Source organism: Cheilinus undulatus, linkage group 4 (genome assembly GCF_018320785.1).
Source record: "Cheilinus undulatus linkage group 4, ASM1832078v1, whole genome shotgun sequence".
Lineage (NCBI taxonomy): Eukaryota > Metazoa > Chordata > Actinopteri > Labriformes > Labridae > Cheilinus > Cheilinus undulatus.
The window spans coordinates 52,986,068-53,010,927 of record NC_054868.1 but is presented as its reverse complement, the minus strand read 5'-3'; the positions used below and the strand labels follow the sequence as shown (position 1 = coordinate 53,010,927).

At 40.7% G+C, this 24,860-nt stretch overlaps 1 protein-coding gene across 2 annotated transcripts in view; it reads left to right on the top strand.

The window, feature by feature from the left end:
- LOC121508184 (B-cell receptor CD22-like) overlaps window positions 1–24,860 on the top strand; it is a 45,398-nt gene that overhangs the window by 11,882 nt on the left and 8,656 nt on the right. Inside the window, exons 3-14 of one of the 2 annotated variants that reach the window (XM_041784820.1) lie at window positions 2,921–3,268; window positions 3,374–3,583; window positions 3,723–4,076; window positions 6,206–6,418; window positions 9,485–9,754; window positions 17,319–17,588; window positions 18,142–18,411; window positions 18,975–19,244; window positions 19,807–20,076; window positions 21,730–21,999; window positions 22,562–22,831; window positions 24,480–24,749. In XM_041784820.1, the coding sequence (XP_041640754.1) occupies window positions 2,921–3,268; window positions 3,374–3,583; window positions 3,723–4,076; window positions 6,206–6,418; window positions 9,485–9,754; window positions 17,319–17,588; window positions 18,142–18,411; window positions 18,975–19,244; window positions 19,807–20,076; window positions 21,730–21,999; window positions 22,562–22,831; window positions 24,480–24,749 (3,285 nt within the window). The remainder of the gene's footprint in view (window positions 1–2,920; window positions 3,269–3,373; window positions 3,584–3,722; window positions 4,077–6,205; window positions 6,419–9,484; window positions 9,755–17,318; window positions 17,589–18,141; window positions 18,412–18,974; window positions 19,245–19,806; window positions 20,077–21,729; window positions 22,000–22,561; window positions 22,832–24,479; window positions 24,750–24,860) is intronic. The other variant, XM_041784821.1, reaches the window with a different exon arrangement.

The window sequence follows — 24,860 nt, the reverse complement described above, 5'->3', positions numbered from 1 at the left end:
GTTCACTTATGGACCCCAACACAGCAAGTGTTCAACGTTCTCCACGCTAAAATGACAGCAAAAAATACAAATCAGACAGCAATGTTGGCTGGTCTAGAATTGAAACAAAAAGCCTCCTGACCCATTTAACTTCTACCTATAAACACGTGGTGTTACTGAATGAAAAGAACTCAAGAAAAATTTGACACTACGACAAAAGAGGTTCTACATACCTTACCAATAGCTCGTAGGCTGATGCTCCGGGTGACGTCGAATTAATACACGCCAATGTCCTGCTTTGTATTCCATCTTCGTTTGCAGCTCGTTCTACGAGCAGACAGCAACTTTATGAAATATTTCCGCGCACACGAGACCACAGAAGACACGAAAAAGCTGTAGTTTACCAGGCAGCCGTTGGCGGTTTGATTTTCCAACGAACCACACACGCATGCGTATTAGGTCCTTCTTTCCCCGCGCCTGCGCGAAACCGTATTCGCGCATGGCAATTGACTGCAACCACAATGCGCAAACGCATTTCGAGAAAGCAGCACTGTTTGTGTGCATGGAAGGAGGTGAATGAAAACTGTTCACTCTGGAGCTCGTTTCCAAATTGTTCCATTTTTAAACACCCAAATCGCTGTTCTAGTACAGACAGAATAGAAGACGTTCCTGTGTAGACAGGGTTGAATGGCGACGGGAAACAGTTTTTCAAAATTATTTTTATATATTTATTTTTTATATTGATACAACTTTATTGAACAGATTCCAAGAGTTAATACAGCATAGGCACATGAAACAAAACGTATTTACTAGACATAAATAACCCCACATACAGGTAAAGAGAAGTTTAGATTAAATTACATAAGGTATGAGAAGTAAATTAAAATTTCAGAAACTAAACCATGGTTTCATATTGTTTTTTTTTTAAGAATTTTTTTTCCCCTTAGAAATCAATTTGATAGACTATATGTACAGTTCACATTCATTTTTAAAACTGATTATGGAGGGTTTCTTGTCATTCTATTTGCATTCATGTTTAAGTTATTTAACCAGTAAAAATAACTATTGTATTTATATAATGTATATACTATATATTCAACTGTACTATATACATATTATATATACAGTATGTATCTCTCTCTCTCTCTCTCTCTCTCTTTATGTATATATAAAATAGTTCTTTCCAATTACCTTGTTATATTTCCTATCGGTAATATGTGTCATCCAATTTCAGTTCTGAAAGATTGACTGAAACATTAAAGTACATCAATGTATTTTGTGTTAGATGCATTAAAGGAAGTGGAATGGCTTTACAAATGCAATGGCATTCTTTGTGAGAGCAATTAACATCATTCTTTTCCAATAAATCAGTTAAACTAAAATAATTGACCACTTTCATCCATCAAATTAAGAACAAACAAAATGATTTTTGGTACCATTCTTGTTTCAATAAGGTTTTCATATTAACTGTAACTGTCCGTTTATTTCACAAGGCAGCATCATGTGGTGTAGCACTGAGAAACAAATGTGAACATAACAACAAATTGGTGCTTGTTCACAGGTTTTGCAGGTTGACAGGTTTTTACTGTATTTTCTACAGAACTTTCCTGATCATACAGTTTTTTTAACCTCTTGTCCCTGCTAAAATTACGGTATGTGATTGCAATTTTTTTCACAGATTTTTACTGTGAATTTAAATGTACATGAGAGAAAAGTCTGTAATTTTAACAAAATACTACTGTAATTTTTAGAGTAATTGCCCGTCTTGAAGATTACAGTATTTTTCCTTTATTTTCACAATCTTCTTTCGTTTAAACGGCACAATTTTGTAATTATTACGTACTTTAATTGTAAAAATTTATGTTTCATACCGTTGCTTGATTTACAGCAATTCTGTGTATTTTATACAGTAATATATGTTTATTTATTTTACGGTCTTTTACTGTTGCTATTTGACAGTCTTTTGCCGTATTTTCTACGGACATTTTTTACAGTGTGTTGTCAGTGATAAATACAATAATTATATGCTCTTTGTAAGTGAGTTAATGTTTCTTCTGACACTATACAGACATTTTTTGTAGCCTATTGCATCCCATTAAAGCTCACAATTATCCACCAATTCAATGTTTCATTTCATTTCAACTATGGATTCACTCGTCTATGATCTACCTTACATCCCCAGTTTGGACTGTGGCTCTCGCTAAAGTATTTTCAAGTCAATATGGTTCTTTGGTAGAATAAGGTTGAGTACCACTGGTCTATTGTATGGACCACAGACTCTTTACAGATTTGGCAGCATCTGCACTGACAGTTTTTATGATCTGGTGATTATTTAAGTATTACATTGATCATTTTTGCGCTTAAGTTTCATTTCCTCCCAACACTGTCACTTTTAAATTGGAGCAGAGTGGGGAGGGGGGTAAATAGACCTTCAGGAGACATGATTGGCCCAGTAAACTATCATTATAAACAACCCAAAGTTCGGAAGAACAATCATACCAGCCCCAAAGTACATCGGCCCAGTATGTCAGATGGTCAGTCCAGCCCTGGTTTCTACGTAAACACTCAAGAAAATAGCCAAGAGCAGATTCCCAAACGTCAGGGCATTTTTCCTGTGTAAACTTTTCTCAGCTGAGCAGCAGACTATCCATGAAGGACAGAGAGAGAGAGAGCCACAGGTGAGGAAGAGAAACTCAAATCTTACAGGTAAAAGTCAGAAACATATCAAGGTTTTATCACCTTCCCCTAATCGATCTCATCCACCGTCACTAACACTGCGCCTGCTGAGAGTCACACAATTTCACAACTGGATAGAAGTTTCTTTATGACACGACAAAAACTGGCAATACAAAGAAAAAAAAGACAGGAATTAGAGCTGAATATCTTTGTCCTGATATTTTAGAGATTCTGACTGTAGTTTCATCTGTTCTCTGTGTTTTAGTGGTCCAGAGTCAGACTTACTGGGAAGGGACTTATTCACGAACTGAAGTCTGTGCCTTGGAAGGATCAACAGTGGAACTAAGCTACACCTACACATATCCAGCCACAAGAAATTTTTATTATGCCTCTATTAAAACACTCTGGTTCACTAAAGAAGAGAATAATAGACCTGTTGATGTGATAACAGACTCACAGTACACAGGACGTGTGATGTACAATTGTGGATTGAAGCAATGCACTCTGAGAATCACTAACGTAGAGAAGAGCGACTCAGCTACGTACAAGTTCACAACAAACCAAGCTTCTGGCAGATATGTAGGTAACCCTGGAGCTGTTTTATCAGTCACAGGTAACTTAACTTGTGTGATAATTGTTTAAGCATCAACAAAATAATCTTTATTTGTATGTGTTTGTTGACAGTGCTGTATGAAATAAACATGTTTCTCCTCTACAGATCTTCAGGTGACAAGAACTGGTTCATGGTCCACGCTAGACCTGAAATGTCACAGCCCTTGTCCTTTGCCTCGTCATGTCTCCTATGTCTGGTACAAGAATGGACACAAAATCTCTGCAGAAGAATCTTCTTATTCAGACAATTATGCTTATGCAGACAGCTACTCCTGTGCTTTGAAAGGAAATGAGAATTCCCCGTCTCCTCTGTACTGTGAGTTTTTACTTCACAACCTGCAACAAACATAACAGCATCTGACAGATCTTTTCAGTATTGTTCTGTATTTTGAATATTGCTAAAGTATATTAATTTTAACCAACTCTGATCTAAAATTGTCTTTTGTATATTTCAGGTTACTATGATTCTTACTGTAACAAAGTGAAATACAGTCACAGAACCATCTGCGCCTCCAGAGGCTCATCAGTGGACATCTCTTGTTCTTACAGAAGTTATGAAAGCATCAGCTCAAAATTCTGGTTCAAAGCTGAGCAAAGTCAGCAGGGGCAATATTACCTAAAACCTAAAGACCTCCGAGAAAATCTCTGGTATCTTAATCGTGTTCAGGTCACTGACAGTGAGAGTGGAGACACCACCCTTAGAATCTCTGACCTGAGAGAGAGCGATTCAGCCGTCTATCGTTTCACATTTACAGCAGGAAGCTCTGGATGGGGGACCAGTTTGTATGGCACAACTCTGACTGTAACAGGTACAGATGACCAACGCAGAAACACAACCACAGTTCATTAAAAATACTGGAAATATTGACTTAGGTTGATAACTATTAATTTGTGCATTACCTGTTTAGGTTAGAACACTTCGGACTTGTGTCCTCAAAGCCTTTATGTCTTTAAGTCCCATTATCTTTTCTGTTGTTTATACATGTGGCTGCATGCAGGATAATCCACTTATACAGCCTGTTTTAGAGCTTACTGCCTTCTTCGAGTAGCATGTCGGTGTGCTTTCAGGTTCAAATCTCTGAACCGTCCAGCATAAGGTTTAATTGACATTAGACACTTTCAGACCGTAGGAACTAGGAACTTTTTTAGGTACTCTGTGCTTTTCGACCGCTGGACCAGGGTTTAAATTTAGTTTGGGGGCCAAAAAGTTAAAAATAGCACCTTTTGAACATAACACAAAGGCACAATGTGGACCCACATAGACTCAGCTGTGAATTGGAAAGACGCAGGTCATTTGTCCAAATACACATCAATGTTTGCATGTCTTAAGGATGCTGAAGAATTTTAATACAATAACACTTTTATGAAGATGTTTTACTCATTTGATTGAATCAGTTTTAACTTTTTCTTTCGTACTTGGCACACGTCCCTCAATATCAAAAATTGCAGCTGAATCTGTTGTGGAATTTCTAGGTTGGATCCTTAATGACCTCACTCATTCGAACAAAGCTAGAACAATCCTCCTGATGACAGCCATTCTTTATTTTCTGAGTTTAAGCTGCCAGTCGCACATTCAGCCCGCCAGCATGAAGGACCAAAAAAAAAAAAAAAACGAATTTCCCTGCTGCCATTGGCTTTTTAAATGATTGTGTATCTGTGCTATTTCTTCCTATGCATGTTTATTGTTGTACTACACTCTGTCTCTTGTGCTTCTGTTTATTGTGTTGTTAATGCCATACTTATGATTGGTCTGGATGTGTGTGAATGCTGTCTGCTAAACAAAGTTCCCTTCACAGGGATAATAAAATTAACCATGAAATAGTCCACAAGGCAATCAATGGGCAATACATCCAGAGAAGTAAGCAAAGGCAGGGTCAGGAACAGGCAGGAATAAAACACAAGCAGGCAATAATCACTAATATGGATGAAATCTGTGAAAACTTCATTTCTTTATCCAGAAAATCCTTGAGTCATTTCTCTTATGGGTGTCACCCCTAAAATCCACACACTCTGCCAGCCCTGCTTTCCTGAGCAGCTGGACACTAAACTATTTTGCCTCTCTGGGTTGGTTTATCAGTTTCACCCATTCTCAAAAAGCCATGCTTGGACCCAGAGGACCTCAACAACTACAGACTGATTTCCAACCTTTCTTTCCTCTGCATGATCTTGGAAAAAGCAGTTGCCGTCCAGCTTCATCACCACATGCCAAACCATGAACTGTATGAAACCCTCAACTCAGGATTCAGACCAGAGACAGACTGGAGTGTGTGAGATAGAGTTGCAAAGATTAACAAGAAAGAGCAAGTTTTTCTTCAGTACGCTTTGCAAGCGGATCAGTAGAGTATGTGGAAATTGGTGGCAAGTTCAACAGAATACAACAGCTTTACTCAAGCTCACCTTAGCGGTTCAGAGCTTCAAAAAACACAAAAACAAATTTAAATGTGATTTACTCACAATTAAGAGAAATAATGTTGGCCTAAATAACATTTTAAAGTAGTTAGGTAAATTAGAGTCACACTTTTCCAGGCCTGTTGTCTAGAGAATTGAAACTATTACCTACTAAAGACGTAACAACATAGCAGGAAGAGGATTCATGCCTCAGGTTTTCTTGTATGATATTATACATTGTAAGCTGCACATTTATGCAGATATCCATTTACAGAGACAAGAAAAGTGTCAGCACCTTTAGTGGGAACATATACTCTGTATATATGCTGTGGGGTTTGACTCAGTTTTTTGTTGGAAATTTAAATTAATGGTGTAGGAACTAGAAGCTGTTTTGGTGGGTGTGCTGAACACGGCAAAGATGTATACATGGCACTTTGGTTTTAGGAGCTTAGAACACCTGAAGTTCTGATTCTAAAATCACCCTTGCTGTGGAGCTTGTTGCTTCATCCATTTTTTTATTTTGAGCACTTATAATGGTATTTTTCTCTAGCTTTGCAGGTGAAGGTGATGAGGATAACAACTGAGGCAGAGCTGAGATGTCACAGCAGCTGCAGTGAAGCAGATCGTCTTTCATACGTCTGGTTCAGGAACGGACAGAGAATTCCCAAGGAGAGGAAGTCTTCTTTCAAAGGCCGTTATAATCCTGGGGATGAGATCTCCTGTGCTTTAGAAGGACATGAAAGATTTCCTTCTCCATCAGTGTGTGAGTTCACTCAATTCTGTCATAACAAAAACACAACCAGTAAAAACTGGAGTGTTTATATCTCAGTGTCAAGTTGATTAAATGCCATTCTGAGATAAATGGTCTTCAGAGTTGGAGTTATTTGGCAGTGCTGATCCATGCAGTGTTCATCCAACTCTGTTGAGTCAAATGATCTAAGCTCCGCCTACTGCCACTTCAGATCTGCATAATTTTTACATGATTCCCTCAGGCAGAGTGTTTATATGTCTTTTAGATGTTTGGGGGTTTTTTGTTTGTTTTAATCTCGATGGTTATGGCTTACAGCTCTTGAAAATTTAAAAATCCAACATCTAACAATCTCATCCTATTTGTTGAGTTTTTCTAAGCCTTTAGTGTCTCACTTTGATTCAGTACACACAACCACAATCATGGGGAAGACTACTGACTTGACAGTTGCCCAGTAGACAATTACTGACACTCTCCAGAAGGAGGGTAAGCCACAGAAGGTCATTTCTAGAAAGCCAGCTGTTCCCAGAGGCTGTATCAAAACATTCATTGAAAGTTGACTGCAAGGGAAAGGTCTTGTAGTACTCGAGTCCAGGACTCAAACTCGAGTGCTGAATTGGAGGACTCATGACTGACTTGGACTCGAGTGCTGATGACTCAGACTTGGACTCAAGGATGAAGAGGAGGACTCCAAGCTTTTTTTGCTCAAGACTGTTTTATAATGTAATATTTGTTGTTTATGTGTGAGAAAACCCCGCATAACTGATTGGTGTTCATGCAGCACCCGGCACGTGTGTTCACCCACATGCGCGTTGATGTTTATCTAACCTGCTGTCTGTTAAAACAACCAGAGGAGAGAGAGCAGGAGGGGCAGGGAAGCCTGGGTGACAGAGAGAAGAGCTTATCTCTTCTCTGTATTCCCACGATAATCTTTACAAGAAATTAAACTAAAATGCAGCCAGGCTATCACTGAATCTCTGACAGTCTCCACCAGCTGCTCAGACTTGTCATATTAGCTGCTGTTGCTGCTGTACAGTAATCCTTCTCAGTCTTGGGCAGAGTGATAAAAACTCTTAACTTTATAGAGAGTCCTGTTAAGTGGAGTACACACATTAGGATTTTCTAAATCTTAAGAGATTTTTTTATGTTAGAGACCACACACATGAAGATAAAAAATCAGGCATTGAACAGTTTTGTTCGTACTATGTATGGTGCCCAATAATCTCAACACAGCACACCACATACATCATGATTCTGTCCCACCACAGATCTAGAATCTTGTCCTCCAAGCCAGAAATCTCGCCTGATCACACGTGATCTAACAAAAATTAAGAAGAATAAACATAGCAACAACCGGAAAACACAACACGCAACATGGAAGAGGACATACAAGAAGCGGGACTGATGGTGTTCTTGGGACTATTTTTGACGGAAAAATCCCTAACTAACAAAAAAGGACTTTATGATGCTGCAGCCGGTCAGCCATGCTTGTTTATGTTTACTCCTGCTTCCTTGTTCCTCAGTCATCTCTCTTCTTGATTGGCTACATTCCGTTCCACGTCACAATTCACGGAGTCACGACTCGGGAGTCGTCCCTTGCCCCACACACATGAAGATTTTTGTTTGTAAATATTGAACAACTTTAATATTTACGATTGTTGGCCCAGACCGTTTTTGAAGCCGATTAGTGGGACAAATTCACTCCTAACACACCTCAGACCACAGGATAATCTTATAGAATAATATAAGACATAAGATATTTGGGCATTTGCCATCCTTGGTCAGGAAGGGGGAAAATTGGGACAAATCAGCCCAATTATCTTTATGTGTGTACTCTGCTTTAGTTAAAAATATCAATCCAACATTGAAATCCACGCTAACATTGGTGAGATAACACTGATTACTGAGCTAAATGAGGTGGCATAGGGTAAAATTATGGAGAAAACTGGAAACAGTAGTGGTTGGCCAACCAGTATGATTCAAGAGTGCAACGATGACTCATCCAGGAGGTCACAAGAGAACCCAGAATGACACCAGAAGACCTGCAGTCCTCACGGGCCTCAGTTAAGGTCAGAGTTCATGACTCAACCATAAGAAAGACACTGGGCAAAATGGCTTAATGGGAGAGTTCCAAGGCCAAAACCACTTCTGACAAAAATGAACACAAAGGCTCGTCTCACATTGCCAAGAAACATCTTGATGATCCCCAAGACTGACAAGACAAAAGATGAACTTTCTGGAAGGTGTGCAGCCTGTTACATCTGGAGTAAAAATAACACAGCATTTGATAAAAAGAACATCATCCCAGCAGTCAAACATGTCGGTGGCAGTGTGATGGTCTGGGGCTGCTTTGCTGCTTCAGGACATGGACCACTTGCTGTGGTCCATGTCCTGAAGCAGCAAAGCAGCTTCAGGACATGGACCACTTGCTGTGATTGATGGAACCATGAATTCTGCTGTCTACCAGAAAATCCTGAAGGCCAACGTTTGGCCATCAGGTCACGACCTCAAGCTCAAGCGCTCTTGGGTGCAGGACAGCGACCAGAAATATACCAGCAAGTCCACCTCTGACTGGCTAAAAAAAAAAACAGGATTAAGGTTTTGGAGTGGCAAAGTCAAAGTCTGGACTTAAGTCCAACTGAGATGCTGTGGTGTGACCTTAAATGGGCAGTTCATGCTGGAAAACCCTCCAGTATGGCTGAGTTAAAACAATTCTGTGAAGAAGAGTGGGACAACATTCCTTCACAGCGATGAGAAAGACTCATCACCAGTTATCTCAAACACTTGATTTCAGTTATTGCTGCAAAGGGTTGAACAACCAGTTATGAGGTTCAGGGGGAGATTACTTTTTCACACAGGGACAGATAGGTTTGGATTTTTTTCCCCCCTTAAAAAATTAAATAATCATTCAGACACTGCATTTTGCATTTACTTGGGTTGTCTTTGTGAAATATATAAATTGGTTTGATGATCCAAAACATCTAAATGTGATAAATATGCAAAAACATCAAGAACCATAAAGGGGGGAAATACTTTTTCATGGCACTGTAAAAATGAGCTGTTTTTGATTTTCTCCTCCAGATGCTCCAAGACTCCCCTCTGTATCAGTGAGTCCCTCTAGGAAGATGATAGAGGGCAGTTCAGTGACTCTGAGATGTAGCAGTGATGCTAACCCAGCAGCTAACTATGCTTGGTACAAGGTATATGGAATTGGAGACCCTTGGAGCTTCGGAGCAGGACCACAGCTTTCCTTCAGCTCCGTCCGGCCCTCTGCCAGTGGACAATATTATTGTTCAGCTGAGAACGAGCTGGGGAGAAGGAAATCAGAGTTCATTTCCCTAACTGTGAAATGTGAGTTTACTTGTTCGTTTGTTTTTTCTGTTGAAGCTAATTGCTGAAAACGATTTTTGTAAAGATGTTTCCTTGGACCCTATAAGTAGAGGCTAAAGAGCAGCAGTAGAATAGAGATCTTTTGAATCAATAGAAGCTGAACACCATTCACCCATTGTTGGGTTTTTAATGCTAGATTTTGGTTAATTTTTATATTATATAAATTATAATTATGATTATAATTAAACCTGTAAATAAATAAAAACATCAAGGTTTTCACCAACCTGTCAACGGGGAACAATCACCGAAAAGGAGCAAAAATCAGTCTCAGAATTGATTATTTATATATTAATAATAATAATAATAATGATAATAATAATGATAATAATGATAATAATAATGATAATAATGATAATAATGATAATAATAATAGTGATAAGATAATAATAGATGTGAAATCATACACTGACCCTTTTCAATTCAGCAATAATTACAGTGTTTATGCACAGTGATGACAGACATGTTTACTTTAACTGGATGATAGGATTTATCATACAAAGCAGCATCTATTATTATGCCTGGCACTTATAATAATAATAATAGACTTTATTTATATAGCACTTATCAAAACACAGTTTCAAAGTGCTCTACAAAATGTATAGAATAAAACCAGCTAAACAGGGACAGATTAAAAAACAAGAACGAACAACAGTTAAAAGTGGATGATGAATACACATAATAAAAATGCAACAAATATATTAGGGAGGGGGGTGAGATTGATACAGTTTAAATAGAACCCAAGATTAACAAGGATTTTCAATTTTAAGAAAAAGCCTTCCTAAATAAATAAGTTTTAAGCTTAGATTTGAAAACTGGGAGCAAGTTGGTCAGCCTTATATCCTCTGGTAGGGAGTTCCAGAGTTTAGGGGCTTTAATGGCAAATGCCCTGTCACCCTTGGTAGCCAGTCTGGACCTGGAAACAGCGAATGAAGGGGCTCTTAGGGATCTTAGATTACGATTTTGGGTATAGGGAGTTAAGAGCTCAGTGATATATGGAGGGGCCAGATGGTGTTGTTCTTTAAATGTTAATAAAAGGATTTTAAAATCAATTCTGTATTTTATGGGCAACCAATGTAGAGAAGAAAGTATTGGGGTAATGTGGGACCTACGGTTTGTGTTTGTTAAAATCCGAGCAGCAGCATTTTGAACTTGTTGGAGTCGAGCCATTGCAGACTGACTAATGCAGGTAAATAAAGAATTGCAGTAGTCAAGCCGAAAAAAAACAATGGCATGTATGAGTTTTTGTAGATCGGGAAAAGCCAGAGTTGATTTGATCTTATTAATGTTTTTTAAGTGGAAGTAACAGGATTTAATGAGACTACTGATATGTGAATTGAAGTTGAGTTGAGAATCAAAGATAATACCAAGATTTCTACCTGTAGGTTTTATATTGGGTGCTAGTAGACCAAGGGACAACTCTATTTTACTAGTTAAGTGATCATGGCCAAAGAATATCACCTCTGTCTTTTCTGTTCAGCTGCAAAAAATTACAGCTCATCCATTTTTCTATGGTCGTGAGACACTAGTAGTGTAGTAAGGTTGTCAATGTTACCAGATTTAAGTGGCATGTAGATTTGTGTGTCGTCAGCATAACAATGGTAAGAGACCCCGTTGAACTGGTTGATAATATTTCCCAATGGAATCATGTACAATGAAAACAGAGCAGGACTAAGAATTGAGCCCTGTGGCAGACCGTACATCATTGGAGCAGAGGAAGAAACAAAGTTACCAACGGAGACTGAAAATTCTCTGTCTGACAGGTAGGACTTGAACCATTTTAGTGCAGTTCCACTAATACCCACACACTGTTCCAATCTGTTGGTTAAAATGTTGTGATAAACTGTGTCAAATGCTGAGCTTAGGTAACCTTGCAAAGCAGATGGATACGCCCGTTTCCTTGTTTTTTCACTGGCAAATCCATCTTGTTAAGCACCTGTCTGAACCGTTTGGGCCCGGTTAGCCAACGACAGGACCAATCAGCGACGAGGGGCAGTACTTTCAGCAGTGTCTTTACGCAAACAAGCAGCAGCAAGTGCCGGTGCAGTTATAGAGGAAGAGCTCAGCATGGGTACTGCTAAAGCACCAGTTTTATCAGAACTTGCTGGCATGTCTTCATGAAAACAAGAACAAAGATCAGCAGTGAGTTGTTTTCTTTTAAAAAATGATGAAAGTCGAGTACTAACATGTCTATAGTCGCCATGTTTTGCGTTAATCCTTGGTAGCAGCGCAAGCCGCTAGATAGCTGCTACGTCACGTGTTTTGTTGCTCTGTTTGGCCCGTAGAGATGTGACAGACAGAACGTTCATCCAATCACACTCTGAGTTTTTTTCAAATCCTCTGCCTTTTCTCAAACGTTTCCTACTGAAGCTCTCCCAGATGGATGTGTGAAACAAATCCATCTGGCGTGTCAGGTTAGAGCTTAGGTCCAACATTAATAAAACAGAGCAGTCACCGTTACCAGCACTCATTAATAAATCATTTGTGACCCTGACAAGAGCAGTTTCTGTACTGTATTGTTTGTGAAATCCTGACTGAAATTTATCAGATATGTTATGTTCAGTTAAAACGGATGACAATTGATTAAGAACCACTTTTTCAAGGACTTTTGATATTAATGGGAGTTTAGAAATGGGCCTGTAATTCTGTGGAAGTGACTTATCCAGGTTGGGCTTTTTTAGTAAGGGGTGGATACTTGCTTGTTTAAAGTAATGGTGGACATAACCAGAAGTGAGGGAGCAGTTGAGGATATCTAAAAGGCTGGGGCCAATAGTGCCAATAACCTCTTTCAGGAGTGAGGTGGGTAAAACGTCCAGAGGGCTGAAGGTGGAATGCATGTGGGACACAGTATTTATAAGGTTAGGGAGAGAAAGTGGTTGAAAGTGACTAAATAAATCATAGTGGACAGGATAATCATAGGAATGAGGTGTTGCTGTCAGCGGAATAATATTAGAACGGATGTTGATTTTTTGCTGAAAAAAGGATAAAAACATTTCACAGTCAGTATTTGAGGAAGCCTGGAGGGCTGGGGGGGAAGGGTTGATAAGTCTATTAATGGTGTTAAATAGGTATCGTGGATTGTTCTGGTTGTTTGTAGTCAGGTTAGAGAAGTATTTGGTTCTTGCATCTTTCATTTGATCGTTAAAGGAAATCAGAAGTTCTTTCATGTATAGATAGTGAACATGTAATTTTGTCTTCTTCCACTTCCTCTCTGCTCTTCTGCAAAGTCTTTTAATCCTTGTAGGTTATTGTTCATCCAAGGTGATGATTTGGTGAGTACTTTTGATCTATATTTAATCGGGGCAATAGCATCCAAGGAGGTTTGGTAGAGGTTGTTGAAATTGTCAAGCAGTTCGTTGAGTTGCGTTGTTTTAGGTTGAGTTTGATTTAGTAGACCAAGTGCAAAACTAGAACAAAACTTGGTAGCACTATGCTCATTGAGGACACAAGAAGACAGGGTACTACTGAGGTGTTTTGGTGCTGTATAGAATACAGTGCTAAAAATGACACATAAATGGTCAGAGATAAAAACGTTTTCTAAGGCAAATGAGTTGATGTCCAAACCCAACGTGAAAACTAAATCTAAGGTGTGGCCTCTGTTGTGAGTTGGGCCAGATACATGCTGTACTAGATTAAATGAGTCTGTGATTTTTAGGAACTCAGTTGCAAAACAATTAGAGGGGTCATCAATATGAATATTAAAATCACCAGCAATAATGGCTTTGTCAAAATTTATAACAACAAAGGATAAAAGTTCAGAAAGTTCATGTGCAAATCTAGGATTGGGTCTGGGCGGGTGGTAGATAATTAGGCAGATGATGGGTTCAGTGCTGCAGATTTTAAACATTGAGGCCTCAAAACTAGATAATTTATCAGTAGAAATGAGACAGCAGTTAAAGGATTTTTTAAAAACAACAGCTAGACCACCAGCCCAACCACTGACTCTGGGTGAACTAAAATAGCTGTAATTAGTAGGACATAGCTCAAGCATCTGGCAATTGTCACCAGGTAACAGCCAGGTCTCAGTTAGAAATAAAAATCTAAACTGTTTGAGGAAATAAAATCATTCAAGATGAAGGTTTTGCTAGAAAGGGACCTTACATTTAGGAGAGCAAGTTTCACAGGGATATTTTGGTCACTGGGCGGGGTGGTTTGTACAGGAATTAAATTACACATCCTGCGGGCTGCAGAGCTGTGTTTTATTGCTCTGTTGCTTAATACAACAGGTATGTCAAAGTTAGATGGTTGGGGGCACAGTGGCAATATAGGGTTGGGGGGGCTGCTTGCTGACAGTGAGAGCCACAAGAGGGAGAGAGTGAGTTTGTGTCTGACAGTGGAGTCATGGAAAAGGCAGCTTGCACCTGGTGAGCGGAGATGACCTGTGTCAGGCTTTGTTTACTGTCTGGCCGTGTAGCAGTGGATAGTCAACCCTGTGGGGTATTAACAACTGTGTAAAATATGTTATGAGTTAAAGTACGTGCACCTAGTCTGCTAGTGTGGATACCATCTTTCGTATAAAATGAGGGGCGGTTCCAAAATAAATCAAAGTGTCCCACAAAAGTAGTGTTTCAGACTGACCATGCAGACTGGAGCCAGGAATGGAGGCTAAGGATGCAGCTAAAACAGCCAACGCCAGTAAACCAGGGATCTTGTCCAGGATATCCACAACCATGGTGCCAGGGAAGCAATATGTCACAGCCAATCTGTTTCTGACGTGCCTCATCATCGAATCGCCGATAACGAGAGTGGTCGGGGGTGTCTTCGGTGGTGCTGGTTCTGATCCCCGAGGAGGAGCAGGTCTGAGAGGATGGCTTGCTGTAGCAGCGGACCACCGAGGAACCGGAGTAAAGTTCAGCTTTGGCTTTGTGTGGTGGAGGCAAGCAGAGCATCCGGGGAAGCTCGGTGTGGGCGCAGGAGTCAATGAACAGTCGCCACGGTCAGATGACTCCCCATGAGATTTTCCAGTGAAGGGAGTTCATTTACACTCAGGGCTCTATTTTCGTAGACCAGGTGCAGGTGCTGCGAACCTGCCCTGCGCCGCGCCAATGGGGTGTGTCCAGGGCATCCGGCGCACCCATGCCTCCGTCCCTCCCACCGACGCAAGTCGCAAAGTGGTAGGAGAGAAGGCGTGAGTGGGTTTAACACAGCCGAGTGTAATCTTCACCAATCAAATGAACATCTTTCCTTGCCTTTAAATGCGCTGTGGGCAAGGCGCAGTGCCAATTTCACCTCGCCACCACCATGGACGAAGACAGCAGCAGCAGCTCCAGGCAGTCAAACTTCTCCCAGGAGGAAACTGATGTGCTGGTCCGGGAGGCCCAAGCTCGCAGTACCAGAATATATGGTAATGCTAACAGACCTCCACAGGCTGATGATGCAAAAACTGCCTAGGAGGAAGTTACTAATATTGTCAATCAAGTTTGCCCAGTGAGGTTTTGGTGACGTGTGCGCACTGGGCACCTGTCAGCCAAATTACCACTACACCGAGCGCTTTGCCTGGTGTAATGATAACAGACCAGGTTGGAGCTGGCGGGCTTTTAGCACACCTTCCGCGTAGTGTTTTGGCACGAAATTGTCACTGAGCCGAGCTGAATCTGTCGACACCTCCCCCTGGTGCGCTGCCACACCCATCTCGGCGCAGCTCGGTCTACCAAATTGCCAAATTGGCTGCGCACGGTGGTGCACCAGATGAAGTTACCACTGCGCGGGGTGCGCCATGCTCCGCCACCCTGGGCCACCCTGCGCTGCACCACCAAATTAGAGCCCTGAATATGTCAAAACAGTTTTCCAGAGTGACCGTTCTGCGTTCTCTGGCGCCAGCCACGGTCCAGGGCTTGGGCTCCTGGGAAGCAGCCCGGGTAGGAGCAGAGAAGGAGGCGGCTGTGGCAGAGGAGTCAGCGGAGTCAGCAGCAGCAGCAGTCAAAGCATTGGTAGCAGGCAAGAAGGCTACCGCGACTGGAGGTATTAAGACAGCCGGGGAGGACGCCGCTGTGGCCGGGTAGGGAGCAGTGTCGTCCTGCACTTCAGCATGTGAAGTGGCTTGTGCCGGGCTGAAAAGGATGGTATCCAAGTGCTTTTCGCCATCTTGGATTTTGAAGTCATGGTTGGCACCCTTCGTTGTGTGGGGTGTTCAGTTTGTAACACGGGTAGTTTGGGATTGTGTACTCCAATGACTCAAGTCTTTATCCTGTTAGAGAGGTAGGCTTTTGTGTGTGTGAGTGTGTAAGTGTCCAGTACTGAAAAAGTTTATGATAAAAGTGCCTTAAAACTCGAAAAAAGTAGTTTAAAGCAGCGCAATTTTGGCGGACAAACAAAATGCCGGCCTGACAGCTTCACGTCATGGGGCGTGTCACTTGATTCAACAAATAACCGTTAGAGCTAAAAACTACAACAAACTTTTTACAAGCAAAGCAAAATGTGCTGAAGGTGTCAGAGGGAGAGAAACAGGGTGGCTGATGGCCTTAAAATAGTTGAGTCATGTGGTTTCTACATGTGACTTTAAAGATGGTCGACTTCGAACAGGACAGGGTAAATGTAACTTAGCTTTTAGCTATAAACTCAGACCAATAACGCTTCGCTACACAGATATCCAGTGGCTGGATTAAGCAGGTGCCAAAGAACCCAGGGTTATTCTGTGAGGTCTCCTAGGTGGATGGTTGATATAATCAGTTAGCTCATTCAATTTTCTGTAGGGATGCACAATAATCATCGGTACCGATAAATTATCGGCCGCTATTGCATATATTTCACATATTATTGTTATCCCAATAATAAAATATTAACAGACAAAATCCAGTGATAATAAAGGCGTTCGTTTTCTTTCTCACAAGACTACACATTCCGAAACAATAGGTGATGCCGCAGTACGTGGTCCGCTATTAAGCACCAGTGAAGATGAAGAAGCAGCCTCAGTGCTAAGAGACTAACAACACGGTGGAGTTATTCAGTATTTACAGGGAGGATAACATGACAGTGTCTGGAAAATTTGCCCTGCAAAGATCCTGAAGAGTGGACAGACGTCCTCCAGTTTTAACACAACAGACTTTATAAGTCACTTAAAAGTCATCATTGTAACATTAAAACAGAGTTGAAATTTCATTTTTTAGATTTAAACAACATGACTGCATTATGGAATTAGTGTTCAAGTTTACAATTGGCAGTTTTCATGGAAAAAAAGCATATATACACTTTCATACATGCAGAAACTGATATCTAATTCAATTGTTTAAGTTATTATACTCTAGTCGAAACACTTGGAAGTAAAGTAAAACTGTTGCTTTTATTCAACTTGCCTACAAGAATGAAATTTTCATGCCCATTTGTATATTGTAAAGGACTCCTTATAAATTTTGATCATAACACTGAGCAGAAAAGATTCTGGGCCATTAAAAAGATTCTGGGCTTTTGAGGAAACTTTTCCAGAGAATTGTAAATCTTATATCTTAGCCGTCACTGCAACTTTAATTAGAGGATCAGTCTTTTTTTAACATATCCATGTGGCATTAAATAACATGTTCTTCTCCTCCAGATGCTCCAAGGCTTCCCTCTGTATCAGTGAGTCCCTCTGGTAAAATCAAGGAAGGCAGTTCAGTGACTCTGAATTGTCACAGTGATGCTGACCAAGCAGCTAATTACAAATGGTACAAGAAATATGGAGTTGGAGACCCTCAGTTGTTCAGAACAGGACCACAGCTCTCCTTCAGCTCCATCCAGCCCTCTGACTCTGGACTGTATCACTGCTCAGTTGAATTTGAGCTGGGGAGAAGGACGTCAGAGCAAGTTTCCATAACTGTGAAATGTGAGCTTGATTGTTTTTTTTTTTTTTAGTTTTAGTGATTTGCTTGAATAAAATGAATTATCCCCTGGCCTTCCTTCATGCATGTCAACAAAAATTACAGAGCGGACAACAGAAATAGGGTATCAGGTTGGAAATGTTGGGTCACATCACACTGTCTTGCTTGGAGACTGTTGTAAATGGAAACATGGGAATCAATCTCATCCTGTCATCAATGCTAACTTGCTTATGTTACCTGCTTTATGAACACACTGGTACAAGTAGAGGCTAAAGAGCAGCAGAAGAAAAGAGTTCCTTTAAACATTGCCTCCAAAAGAAGCTGAACACCATATCCCAGGTTCCCTCTGACAGCCTCAACCAGCCGGACAAAACACACACTTCATCAGAAGGCAGCTTGATGCGTGTCAAGATTTTACTTTCATTAGAAACAGAATCTAGTTATCTTTTCCTTATTTATCTTTATCTAATATTTTAGCAGTTATTACATCTTAAATCAAAAGAGTAATCCTTTTAAACACATCCATACAGAAATAAATATCATTTTCTTCTCTTCCAGATGCTCCCAGGCTTCCCTCTGTGTCAGTGAGTCCCTCTGCTGAGACAGTGGAGGGCAGTTCAGTAATTCTGAACTGTAGCAGTGATGCTAACCCAGCAGCTAATTACACCTGGTACAGGACAAATGGAGGTGGAGATTCTCAGTTCTTCAGAGCAGGACCACAGCTTAATTTCAGCTCCATCCAGCCCTCTGACTCTGGACAGTATTATTGTTCAGCTGAGAACGAGCTGGGGAGAAGGACATCAGAACTCATTTCCATAACTGTGAAATGTGAGTTTGATTGTTTTTTGTTTGTTTGTTTGTTTTAATTTTAACAAATTGCTTAAATCAGTTTATGTATCACTTGACACTCCTTCATCCATGGAAACAACAGCAACAGACAGGAAAAATGAAAGAGGGTGTCAGGGTGAAATGATGGGTCCCATCATGCTGCTTTGCTTGATGGCTGTTGTAAATGGAAACAGAGGAAACTAGCACATCTTGTCATCAGTGCTTACTTGCTCAGGTTGCATGCTGTTTGGACACACTGGAACAACTAGAGGCTAAAGAGCAGCAGCAGAAAAAGAGATCTTTTGGTTCTTGCCACTAACAGAAGCTGAACAACATATCCCAGTTTCCCTCTTGTATCATGAACCAGCGAGACAAAGCAAAGTTCAGCAGAAGGAAGCTAGATGGAGACATGACAAGTGTATACTTTCATGAGAAACAGAATTGAATTGTCTTTTCGTTATACCTTTATACCTAATATTTTAGCAGTCGTTGTAACTTTAATCGAAAGATTTATTGTTTTTAACACATGGAAATTGAATTAAATAACAATTTCTTTTCCTCAGATGCTCCAAGGCTTCCCTCTGTATCAGTGAGTCCCTCTGAGAACATCACAGAGGGCAGTTTAGTAAACCTGAACTGTAGCAGTGATGCTAACCCAGCAGCTAATTACACCTGGTACAGGACAAATGGAGATGGAGACCCTCAGTTCTTCAGACCAGGACCACAGCTTTCCCTCAGCTCCATCCAGCCCTCTGACTCTGGACTGTATGACTGTTCAGCTGAGAATGAGCTGGGGAGAAGGACATCAGAGCTCGTTTCCATATCTGTGAAATGTGAGTTTGATTGGTTTTTTTCCCCACTGGTTTTAGTAATTTACTTGAATCGATTATTAAAATGAATTATCCCGTGGCCTTCCTTCATCCATGTCAACAAGAGAGACAGACAGGAAAATAGAAATAGGGTATCAGGTTGAAATGGTGGGTCACATCACGCTGTTTTCCTTGTAGACTGTTGTACATGGAAACATGGGAATCAATCTCATCCTGTCATCAATGCTAACTTGCTAATGTTACCTGCTTTATGAACACACTGGTACAAGTAGAGGCTAAAGAGCAGCAGCAGAAAAAGAGTTCCTTTAAAAATTGCCTCCAAAAGAAGCTGAACACCATATCCCAGGTTCCCTCTGACAGCCTCAACCAGCCAGACAAAACACACTCTTTATCAGAAGGCAGCTTGATGCGTGTCAAGATTTTACTTTCATGAGAAACAGAATCTAATTATCTTTTCCTTATACATCTATATCTAATATTTTAGCAGTTATTACATCTTAAATCAAAAGAGTAATCCTTTTAAACACATCCATACAGAAATAAATATCATTTTCTTCTCTTCCAGATGCTCCCAGGCTTCCCTCTGTGTCAGTGAATCCCTCTGCTGAGACAACAGAGGGCAGTTCAGTAATTCTGAACTGTAGCAGTGATGCTAACCCAGCAGCTAGTTACACCTGGTACAGGACAAATGGAGGTGGAGATTCTCAGTTCTTCAGAGCAGGACCACAGCTTAATTTCAGCTCCATCCAGCCCTCTGACTCTGGACAGTATTATTGTTCAGCTGAGAACGAGCTGGGGAGAAGGACATCAGAGCTCGATTCCATAACTGTGAAATGTGAGTGTGTTTGTTTTTTTTCAGTGCAAATTGCTTCAATAGACATGTGTAAAGAGGTTTTCTTAATTCTCCTTTTATTAAATATCAACCTGCCATCAGACAGGATAGTTGAAAGAGGATGTCAGATTTCAACTGGTGGGTAACATCATGTTGTTTTTCTTGCGGACTGCTGTAAATGGGAACAGTGAAGCTCATTTTGTCACCAATGCTAACTTGCTAATGTATTCCATTAGGACCAAGCGCCAACCTCCGGTCCTAAAAATTAAGCCAATGTGGAAGTGCAAAAAAAAAGCTATATCGCGACTGTCCACTTGAGGCTGGCTGCAGGAAAACCAGAAGTTCCATCTGCACACATGTTAAACAGCGGGTTTTGACACAAAAAAGAAACTGGTTTACAGCCTGGTTCAAAACACCAGACGTGTTTCATCAGCTAGTGTCTTATTGTGCTCCCACTGTGAATTTTTCTGTACCACGATCATTTGGATTATATTTAGGATAAACCTCACTTCACGATGATTGCCGCGTCTCATTTGATTGACAGATGGCTCAGCAGGTAGAGGCTCCGTTCCTGTCAACCGGAATGCTAGCTAGCAGGGTGACAGGAAGTCACGCTTAGTGGGCGGGTGGTTATGTTGATCCAAAGTTCGGTTGAGACTGCAATTTCAATATGGAAGCCTCCATGAATGGGGTTCAAAAGCTGTTTTACTCCGCCTATTGTAAGCAGACGACTGACGTCACACGGGGTTTGTCCAATTCTTTCTACAGTCTATTATTAGGACACACTGGCACAAGTAGAGGCTAAAGAGCAGCAGTGAATTAGAGATGTCTTGATCTCATCACCAGCAGAAGCTGAACACCATTTACCAAATGTTGGGGTTTAAATGCTAGGTTTTGGTTATTATTTAGATAGCAGATATTATAATTACTGATATAAATAAATAATGTTATTAAACAAATTTAAGATTTACACTATCCTTTACACAGGGAACACTAATAAATAAAATGGAGCAAAAATCAGGCTCTGAATTAAATGTTTTTAATCTTATTATTATATTTATCAAACACATTTTGGTATTTTCTATTCAAAAGGCTTTAAATCATACGATGACCCTCTCAGTTCAGCCATAGTTACAGTGTTTCTGCACAGACAAGTTCACTTTAAATCTACAAACTCCATGTCACATGTAGGTTATATACATGTGACTTTAAAGGTGAAAAGAAAAGATTCTGAGCTTTTGGGGAAACCTTTCCAGGGGACTGTAAATCTTGTATCTTAGCAGTCATCACAACTTTAACTAGAATGGCCGTCTGAGGCGGCAGACCCACACCTAAGCAGTGTCACCGAGGAACTTACGCTCCCATTGATTACTATGGTGTTCAAAATTTCGAAGTCTGAGTAAAACCGAACGGGTGCATGGATCATCACCAAAATCTAACTGATTCTTCCCAGTCACCATTCCAATATTCCCTGAAAGTTTGGGGAAGATCTGACTTTCCGTTCTCAGATTATCTTGTACACATACAAACAAAGAAACAACAAAGATAAGGAACCCTTTACATAACCCTGCCGATTTCATCGGCGTGGGTAATTAGAGGATTAATCCTTTTTTTACATACCCATATGGCATTAAATAACATGTTCTTCTCTTCCAGATGCTCCAAAGCTTCCCTCTGTATCAGTCAGCCCATCTGCTGAGACAGTGGAGGGCAGTTCAGTGACTCTGACCTGTAGCAGTGATGCTAACCCAGCAGCTAAATACACCTGGTACAGGACAAATGGAGATGGAGACCCTCAGTTCTTCAGACCAGGACCACAGCTTTCCCTCAGCTCCATCCAGCCCTCTGACTCTGGACTGTATGACTGTTCAGCTGAGAATGAGCTGGGGAGAAGGACATCAGAGCTCGTTTCCATATCTGTGAAATGTGAGTTTGATTGGTTTTTTTCCCCACTGGTTTTAGTAATTTACTTGAATCGATTATTAAAATGAATTATCCCGTGGCCTTCCTTCATCCATGTCAACAAGAGAGACAGACAGGAAAATAGAAATAGGGTATCAGGTTGAAATGGTGGGTCACATCACGCTGTTTTCCTTGTAGACTGTTGTACATGGAAACATGGGAATCAATCTCATCCTGTCATCAATGCTAACTTGCTAATGTTACCTGCTTTATGAACACACTGGTACAAGTAGAGGCTAAAGAGCAGCAGCAGAAAAAGAGTTCCTTTAAAAATTGCCTCCAAAAGAAGCTGAACACCATATCCCAGGTTCCCTCTGACAGCCTCAACCAGCCAGACAAAACACACTCTTTATCAGAAGGCAGCTTGATGCGTGTCAAGATTTTACTTTCATGAGAAACAGAATCTAATTATCTTTTCCTTATACATCTATATCTAATATTTTAGCAGTTATTACATCTTAAATCAAAAGAGTAATCCTTTTAAACACATCCATACAGAAATAAATATCATTTTCTTCTCTTCCAGATGCTCCCAGGCTTCCCTCTGTGTCAGTGAATCCCTCTGCTGAGACAACAGAGGGCAGTTCAGTAATTCTGAACTGTAGCAGTGATGCTAACCCAGCAGCTAGTTACACCTGGTACAGGACAAATGGAGGTGGAGATTCTCAGTTGTTCAGAACAGGACCACAGCTCTCCTTCGGCTCCATCCAGCCCTCTGACTCTGGACAGTATTATTGTTCAGCTGAGAACGAGCTGGGGAGAAGGACATCAGAGCTCGATTCCATAACTGTGAAATGTGAGTGTGTTTGTTTTTTTTCAGTGCAAATTGCTTCAATAGACATGTGTAAAGAGGTTTTCTTAATTCTCCTTTTATTAAATATCAACCTGCCATTAGACAGGATAGTTGAAAGAGGATGTCAGATTTCAACTGGTGGGTAACATCATGTTGTTTTTCTTGCGGACTGCTGTAAATGGGAACAGTGAAGCTCATTTTGTCACCAATGCTAACTTGCTAATGTATTCCATTAGGACCAAGCGCCAACCTCCGGTCCTAAAAATTAAGCCAATGTGGAAGTGCAAAAAAAAAGCTATATCGCGACTGTCCACTTGAGGCTGGCTGCAGGAAAACCAGAAGTTCCATCTGCACACATGTTAAACAGCGGGTTTTGACACAAAAAAGAAACTGGTTTACAGCCTGGTTCAAAACACCAGACGTGTTTCATCAGCTAGTGTCTTATTGTGCTCCCACTGTGAATTTTTCTGTACCACGATCATTTGGATTATATTTAGGATAAACCTCACTTCACGATGATTGCGCGTCTCATTTGATTGACAGATGGCTCAGCAGGTAGAGGCTCCGTTCCTGTCAACCGAATGCTAGCTAGCAGGGTGACAGGAAGTCACGCTTAGTGGGCGGGTGGTTATGTTGATCCAAAGTTCGGTTGAGACTGCAATTTCAATATGGAAGCCTCCATGAATGGGGTTCAAAAGCTGTTTTACTCCGCCTATTGTAAGCAGGCGACTGACGTCACACGGGTTTGTCAATTCTTTCTACAGTCTATTATTAGGACACACTGGCACAAGTAGAGGCTAAAGAGCAGCAGTGAATTAGAGATGTCTTGATCTCATCACCAGCAGAAGCTGAACACCATTTACCAAATGTTGGGGTTTAAATGCTAGGTTTTGGTTATTATTTAGATAGCAGATATTATAATTACTGATATAAATAAATAATGTTATTAAACAAATTTAAGATTTACACTATCCTTTACACAGGGAACACTAATAAATAAAATGGAGCAAAAATCAGGCTCTGAATTAAATGTTTTTAATCTTATTATTATATTTATCAAACACATTTTGGTATTTTCTATTCAAAAGGCTTTAAATCATACGATGACCCTCTCAGTTCAGCCATAGTTACAGTGTTTCTGCACAGACAAGTTCACTTTAAATCTACAAACTCCATGTCACATGTAGGTTATATACATGTGACTTTAAAGGTGAAAAGAAAAGATTCTGAGCTTTTGGGAAACCTTTCCAGGGGACTGTAAATCTTGTATCTTAGCAGTCATCACAACTTTAACTAGAATGGCCGTCTGAGGCGGCAGACCCACACCTAAGCAGTGTCACCGAGGAACTTACGCTCCCATTGATTACTATGGTGTTCAAAATTTCGAAGTCTGAGTAAAACCGAACGGGTGCATGGATCATCACCAAAATCTAACTGATTCTTCCCAGTCACCATTCCAATATTCCCTGAAAGTTTGGGGAAGATCTGACTTTCCGTTCTCAGATTATCTTGTACACATACAAACAAAGAAACAACAAAGATAAGGAACCCTTTACATAACCCTGCCGATTTCATCGGCGTGGGTAATTAGAGGATTAATCCTTTTTTTACATACCCATATGGCATTAAATAACATGTTCTTCTCTTCCAGATGCTCCAAAGCTTCCCTCTGTATCAGTCAGCCCATCTGCTGAGACAGTGGAGGGCAGTTCAGTGACTCTGACCTGTAGCAGTGATGCTAACCCAGCAGCTAAATACACCTGGTACAGGACAAATGGAGATGGAGACCCTCAGTTCTTCAGACCAGGACCACAGCTTTCCCTCAGCTCCATCCAGCCCTCTGACTCTGGACTGTATGACTGTTTAGCTGAGAATGAGCTGGGGAGAAGGACATCAGAGCTCGTTCTCTTAACTGTGAAATGTGAGTTCACTTGTTATTTTTCAGTTTTAGTAAATGGATTGAATCAATAAGATGATTATAAAGAAATAACCTTTACCACCCCCCCACCCCTTCATCCATGACAACAACAGC